The sequence below is a fragment of the Electrophorus electricus genome, chromosome 13, assembly GCF_041902795.1.
Source record: "Electrophorus electricus isolate QZ-2024a chromosome 13, ASM4190279v1, whole genome shotgun sequence".
Taxonomy (NCBI): Eukaryota; Metazoa; Chordata; class Actinopteri; order Gymnotiformes; family Gymnotidae; genus Electrophorus; species Electrophorus electricus.
Genome location: NC_137509.1, coordinates 8902501 through 8910000, shown reverse-complemented (window position 1 = coordinate 8910000; position 7500 = coordinate 8902501). Strand labels below are relative to the sequence as shown.

Genomic DNA, 7500 nt, shown 5'->3' with positions numbered 1-7500 from the left:
CTACTGATCAGGACTGGAATTACATACACCAAACTCGCGGTCACTTTGACAACCGTGTCCAAGGGCAACAACAAGCAAAGTGCTACTGTGCTGCATCTTGGAACAGGTGAGGCAAATATGGAAAGGGATAATAAAAACATTTGTTGTGTACATTGAAAGGTTGTTGAGTTTGTGACATTATTTGGTGTGTGTGTGTGTGTGTATCTATAGATCATGGGGAGCTCCACAGAGTTGCAATAGTGGGTCAGAATGCAACTCTTCTGCAAGAGCTCACTCGCTTTCCGGCCTCAGAACCTGTTAACAACATCCTGCTATACAAGGTAGATACATACACAGCAATAAGATGCACTGTACAGATACCCTGAACTGCATACTGTACTAGCTCCTGCTGCTGTTCTCTCTCTCTCTCAGGGTGGAGTTCTGGTGGGCTCCCCTCACTCTCTGGTGCAGTTGCCCGCAGATGGCTGTTCCCCCTACTCCACCTGTGAGGTGTGTGAGCGCGCCCGCGTACTCGGCTGCGTCTGGAGGCAAAAGGAGAAAGTCTGCGATCTGGCCGTCACAGAGTGAGTCACTGGTGCGAACGCGCAAAAGGGCCACATAGTGCGTCCCTCTGCTCTTTGTGTAACATCAACGTCACGCTTGTGTTCCAGGCCCGGAGAGGGGGTGCAGCCGGAAGCCCCGGTCAACCAGTGCGGAAGCAGAGATGGTAGGACAGGATTTGATTTCGCTGGGGTTTAAAACATTTGAGCATGTGCCTCGTTTTTATTGGAGGTTAGACATACTGTACGTTTCTAATGGGATCCAGAGCCAGAGCAAATGCTGTTATAATTTTGTCAGTCATGCCTTCACGCCCTTCAGCTTTAGGAGCATACCTCCTGTAGAGGTCATTAACAAAGTGTTACAATATGTTTGGTCTGTATGGAAATATTGTCCCCACCCTTTGTGCAGATCACTGCTCGCCTGCGACAGTGGAGCTGCATGTTGTGGAGAACCTGCGTGTAATGCTGCCCTGCGTGCAGGTGTCCCCTCGACCCTGCCACTGGCTGCACCTGCCTCACCGCCACACCCGACGCCACCACACCGACCTGGAGGTGCACGTCACACCGAAGAGCCTGGGCACCTACAAGTGTCTGTGCGAGGAAGGCGGGCGGGAACACCCGCCGTGCCTCCGGGCCGCGTACCACCTCACGCTGGAGAAGCCCAGTACGGGCAGCAGCGCTGCGGTGGTGGGCAGCCGGAACTACATGGTCTGGTACGTGGTGTCCTTCTTCCTGGGCGCCGCCCTGGCTCTCGGAGTGATCCGCTGTGTGGCTCGCCAGCGCCGCATGAAGAGAGGAGGAGGCGGTCATCCTTTGTCTGCGTCAGAAAAGAGCCGGGACCTTTTCCCGTCCTCAGACACGCCCCAGTCCCCTAGCAGTGGCAGCCTGTTCTCGGAGGCACTTCCGTTTGCAGAGAAAAGGAACGGGACGCTGAATGGACATGGAGGGCACATAGCCAGGCAAAACTGCACCCATATCTATGCTAATTCTAGTGGACTCAAGCTACAGGAGTCATCAATAAATCTGGCTGAAGAACTGGATGGTCTAGAGAGGATGAGGCTGAAGGGAGAGGAGGCAGGGCTAGGGGAGGGGCTTGGTGACATGGGAGGGTTGGAGGAAGATCTCGCCAAGATGGCAGTCTTGAGAGGGGCACCGTTAGCAAAGTGTGAGGAGAGCTCAATTTGAGGAGACGCTTGCACAAAGAACGTACTTGCCACAGCGTAGGACTGTGCACATCAACATACATTGGGAAGGTTTGTGTCTTAGTGTGTACAAAGGCTGAGAAAGCAAACAGTTGTGGAAGGAAGCATGTCTTGGGCTCAAAAACTGTACATACATCACAAAAGCAAACGCATAATACGTGCAGACACTGAGCACCTGGTGGTCCTCTGGGAGCATTTATATACTTGTGAGCCAGTCTGTGTATGAGTGGAGCAGTGTGTGTTTTCATGAGTGTGTGATATTGGCTTTCTGTATGTTCTTGACAAGATTCAAGCATTTGCAATTTCCAGCACTCGTGCATTCAAACACACACACACACACACATACACTTTCCCTGTACTAAGTGTAGCATATGTGCATGTTTAGTCTGCTGTTCAGTCCACATCTGAGCCAACTCTATAGCACCCACAATCTGAAATAGGACAAAAACATATTTGACTACTGAACACCAAAAGATCCTCTAATTCTGAACACAACTGTTGATCTAGAGAAGAGCTGCTAGTGGACAATGACTGCTCAGATCACAGGACATGTAGAAGAGACCCAGAGACCCCCACGGTTGGACAAGCACATATTGAAGGGCAACTGTCAGCAGACCCTGTTAAAGAAGGAGCCTTTGACTGCGGATTTGATGAAGCAATCCAAGACTATGAAGAATAAAGTGGTGAAAGGTGAGGAAGATCCCAGAGATACCTGCTTCCTCTTCTCTGCTGATTCTGATTCAGTTGTATGGACCTATGGCAGTGGAAACTGATCATAGACTGCTGTCAGGCAGCGAAGTAGAAGATCGTGGTCCTGTTTCCATGAAAGTAAAGCTGACAATGTATCCTGAATGACAGGAAGTTAGGCTGTAGTGAGGCAGCTGCGAAAAAATTAAAAATACTTTTCAAATTGTATTCTAATTTAATTTAAACAGCAAATCTAACTTAAACAGCAGGGTGGCGCCACTGTGTAAGCTCAAATCTGACACAGCAACCTCTGCTATATATTTAGGTTATAACCTCTTTCACTAACTGGCAGTTTCCACATTAGTCATAGCAAATTAGCGGACTCAAAGTAGACCACGGTGGTAGCAAAAGCACAACATATGTTTATGGTCAGTGTCTTCATCTGGTGCAACTAAAATCACCAAAGTAAATGGGGGAGAATAAGAGGCTGACCAGCAGTGAAGCTGTTCGTTATAATCCTGTCAAGTGGTTAAGGCTACACTCAGTTAGCGTCATATGTACAGTAGCCATAATGATGTCTATTTCAGATTTTTTGTACATGTCTAAATGTCTGTCAAGATTTTTTTCTTTTTTATATTTAACCTTTCCACCACTAGTCTCTGTAATGGTCGGTATAACTGTTTGTTTTAAACGCATGTCACTGCCATTTGTCTTTGGAGTGGTGGACATCCCGCCATTCCACTGTTTTGTTTCTTTCTAACTATATTATGTAAAGGGAAAGTAATGCTCAGAGCTATGTATACAGGATATTTATCTGGGAGATGTACGTAGTCCATTGTCAGCACTTAGTAGCATGATTATCACAGGTACATATTTATCATAACAAACCCTACAATTCCCACAGTGCCCCTTTCTTTTTAAGAATAATGTTACCAAGATGCTTACAATTTCCTGAGTGTTACTTTTCCTTTTTTGTTTATTTTCAATAAAATAAATATATAGTTAATTCATGTACAGATGTTATATTCTGAGGTTTTATTTTTATAATTTATATAATAAAGATAAATGTACATTTTGTTTTAAGCTTTTATTGGAGTTTGTTTGTTTGAGAATGACTGTGTGAGTGCATCGTGATTTTTAAAAAATAAAATACTACCTCCTAGCCCATGCGCCTGCAAATATCTGAGTTCACAAATGCAGTATACAATAACAAATCTACAAGACTACAGATTTTGTCTAATGCGTCTCTTTTGCAAAATTCAGTAGTAAACAGTTACAAATGACAACTGCATCAAAGTTGATGCTAAATTGTCATTGTGTAATAATATAGTAAAATGGAGAACATCATCTCTATTGGTGACAGAATCCACAATGATTTCATAAAGTAAAAACAAAGTGAGTTTGAAATTGCTGTGATGATTCTAGCGGATAGTTTCCTCATTGATGGACACAGAGGAAGTATGAAAGGACTCAATGAACATGTGAGACGTGGCCACAGGCATAGTTCAGGATAAAGAACAAACTATAAAGTGATCGGGAGAAGAGTATGGAAGCCCACACAGCTTAAGCTGGGAGTGGGGGTGGACTAACCCAGGACCCACAGCAAGGCGTTCCGCTCTTTCTTCCTTACTTTCTGTGGATGCTATGGGGTGCTGGGGTGCTGCCCTCACCAAGACGTTCATCACAATTCCACCAGCGTGTTATGACGTGGAGCAAATACACAGGACCTCGTTTACACCAATCCGTAATGAAAGTACCCTAGCCCCACCTCAGCTGCTCTGACCACATCTCTGTTAGTTCCAGCATACATACAACAGCTCAGACATCCCAGACCAGTTTTTAAACAGATGAAGACGTGGCCTCAAGGGGCCTCAGTGCAGAACCTCAGGACTGCGTTCGGCATGCAGACTGGAAGAGGTTTGGGGATGCTGCCACATATGAGCATTATACTGACCCAGAGGGCTACACAGCTCCTGTGACTGGCTACACTGTCATGTGATGCTACTTCCTTTAAAAATATCAGCACACAGAAGCCAAGTCTGACTGCAGAGGTACGTGAGCAGCTGAAAATTTGGGATTCTTGTCTTCAGATCATAAGGCAAGGTAGTCCTAACCACAGCAAAAACAACGTGACCAGGGTTGTCAGAGAGGTACAGTGCAACTATGCACAAGAAATGCACAGTCATTTTATACCAGAGACATTTGGCATACAGTACCATGACCCGGTGCCAGTTTTCCCCCTTTCTGAATTTGTGCACATTTAAAACAATTAATGATATTATGTGTTAAACCAAGACCTAATAATGCATAAATGGGACCCTGAGTGATGAGAAAAGCAATCTCATAGACATTTAATATATTTCTAAAGAAAAGATATTTCACATACATCACATTTTGATGGATGGCCACGGGATATCCGTTTTGACTTAAAACAAGCTACTTGAAACTCAACACCCCTGTGTGGAAAAGTGGCTGCCTCCTTCCTTGCAATAGCTGTTTCGTATAGCCCCTTAGTATAACTGGACCCAAATGCTTTCTTTAGTCATTAGTATCTCAATGCCATGGGGAAATTTTCACCAACTTCTTGCAAAACTGCTTCAGTGGCATTTTTAGACCTACAAAACTACATATTTTTGGTGCTGCCAGGACATTTTTATATAGTTTTTAGGTCTGGATATGACTAGACCATTCCAAAAGTTTACTTTTATTTTTTAACCACTGAGAAACTCACTTTTGTATTTTGGATCATTGACTTTTGCACTGTTCTTCAGCTTCAGCTCACGGACACTTGATTTAATATTCTGTTGAATCTTCTGATACAGAGCAGGCTTCATAGTTCCCTCAGTGACAACAAGGCATCCAGGTCCTGATGTAGCAAATCCAAAGCATGCTAAACCACTACCACCTTTCAAAGTAAGACATAATGAAACCCATATCAGGTAAGAAGCTCCGCTTTAGATTGATCTGTCCATAACATGTTTCCAGAACTCAAGAGGATCATCTAGGCACTTCTTGTTGAACTTGATTCAAAAATGTATATTCTTCTTGATTAGCAGTGGTTTCCACTGTGCTGTTCTGCCATGGATTCCACTGACCTTTGCTATGGCAAGGGATGAATGCTGTTCTTTAGATGTTGCGTTCGGGTCATTGTCGCTTCTTTGATCATTTTACACCTCACTCTTGGATAGATTCTGGAAGCGAGTCCACTTTTGCAACCAAAAGACTGGCTACTGTTCCAAATGTTCTCAATTTGGACTTTTCCAGACTGATAAGCATCCACAAAATATTTACTGAGGTCTTCAGGAATGTCTTGTTTCTGTGGCATGATGCACCTAGACAATCTGTGTGCTTCCAAGTTCACTCTAATTTAAAGGCCCGAAGTTAGATTTACTGGACAGGGCTGATCCAAATCATGGCTGGTCGTTAACTGAAGCCCTTGCACTAGCACATTGGTTACCAATGGTTACTGATCCTCATGAACTCTTCAGTTCACCTGTGTTGTCAGGCCTTATGTATTTGGTAAGTCATATGCCAAGAATTGCCAAGAATTAGAATATAGGCATTAGAGTGCAAGGAGCTTACAGCTGCTGACCATTCTGAGGGTCAAGTTGAGAAGACGGCTCTGGCTTCAAAAATAGACACTGAAATCAGTAAGAAAAGGGCTGTGCTTATAGCAAAAATAATTCTGGACAAAATCTTGGCCACATTGTACCAATGAACTCAGCCCTGATATAACACCTCCACCATTTTTACAGTTATACAGTACTATACAGTATTTTTGGTACTGCCTACTTTAGCTACCATACAGAGTTACAAACATCTATCCATCAGTCACATTTTTGCAATTTTGTACCTAATACGTTGTATCCATAAAGGCTTTGAATTAACTTGACTTTTAAAGTCATGTTTGTAACTTTGTGTTGTAGTTAAAGTAAGCAATAACAAAAATACTGTATAATAATGTATACATGTAGGCTGAGAAATACTGTAAAACTAGACCATCTTCAAAATATATTTCTTTTTTACAGGTGTGTGTAAACAAACAAACAGCTTTTGGGAGAGTACCATTCATGTTCTGAGAAAGAAAGAGGTGAGTTGGCTAGCTAGAAGACAGCTGATCAAGTGCCAGAAGTTATATTTATTGAATACAGTTAAATATTCAATAACACATAAATATTTGGCACTTGTTCAACTCTTTTCTTTCTAGCTAGCTAACAGTTGCAAGTGCTCTTCTCTCTCTTTCTTTGTCAGAACGTTAATGTGACTCGCCCACTCTGCTGCCTTCAGGGAAATTCGAAAACCCCACGGTTTTCATGTGATATAACATAGTTACAGCAGTTCAAGTATCAACATGTCTTCTTGTTTTCATTATAGCTTTTTTTGTACTGTGGTGTGTGTGACAATGTCCATTATATCTTTTCTGTAGTGTCCAATGTGTCACAGTGTCCATTATGGTTTGATGTAGTCTCCAGTGTGGGCCGTGGTAAAGTCTGTTACATTTGGTTTGGTCCTGATGTACTGGCCAGCGTGTCTTCTGTATTTAGTTTTCTCCTTCCTCCTTCCCTGCTGATGGTTTCATCTGGCTGGTGATTGGGAGGGAGGGAGGAAGGAAGAGAAAACTACAGAAGACATGCCATACAAGGATCAAACCAAATGTAAGAGACTTTACAACACCACACACTGGACACTACAACAATCCATAGTGGACACTGCACATTACAAAAAGCCATACTCAACACTGTGACACACACTGGATGCTTCAAAAAAAGGCTTAATAGAAATAATTAGACATGCTTGATATTTGAGTTGCTGTAACTATAACGTTATACTACATGGTTTTGATTTTGGAATTTCTCTGAAGGCAGTAGGGGGTCACATTAACGTTCTGACAAAGAAAGAGAGAGACGAGGACTTGGAGCTGTTAGCTAGCTAGAAAGTAGAGTTGGACAAGTGTCAGATATTTATATTATTGTATTGCAATGTTATTGCATATTTAACTGTATTCAATAAATATAACTTCTGGTACTTGATCAGCTGTCTTCTAGCTAGCCAACGCCTCTCTATTTCTCAGA

The 7500-nt window shown here is 43.1% G+C and overlaps 1 protein-coding gene across 1 annotated transcript in view; it reads left to right on the top strand.

Annotated features, from left to right (window-relative positions):
- The window catches only part of sema4f (sema domain, immunoglobulin domain (Ig), transmembrane domain (TM) and short cytoplasmic domain, (semaphorin) 4F), a 46086-nt gene extending 42496 nt beyond the window's left edge, over window positions 1-3590 (top strand). The window contains exons 10-14 of the mRNA XM_027000723.3: window positions 1-106; window positions 211-320; window positions 412-563; window positions 651-706; window positions 949-3590. The exon at window positions 1-106 is cut by the window's left edge and continues 117 nt beyond it. Of these exons, the coding sequence (XP_026856524.2) occupies window positions 1-106; window positions 211-320; window positions 412-563; window positions 651-706; window positions 949-1724 (1200 nt within the window). The 3' untranslated portion in view covers window positions 1725-3590. The remainder of the gene's footprint in view (window positions 107-210; window positions 321-411; window positions 564-650; window positions 707-948) is intronic.
- Window positions 3591-7500: the final 3910 nt, after the last annotated feature.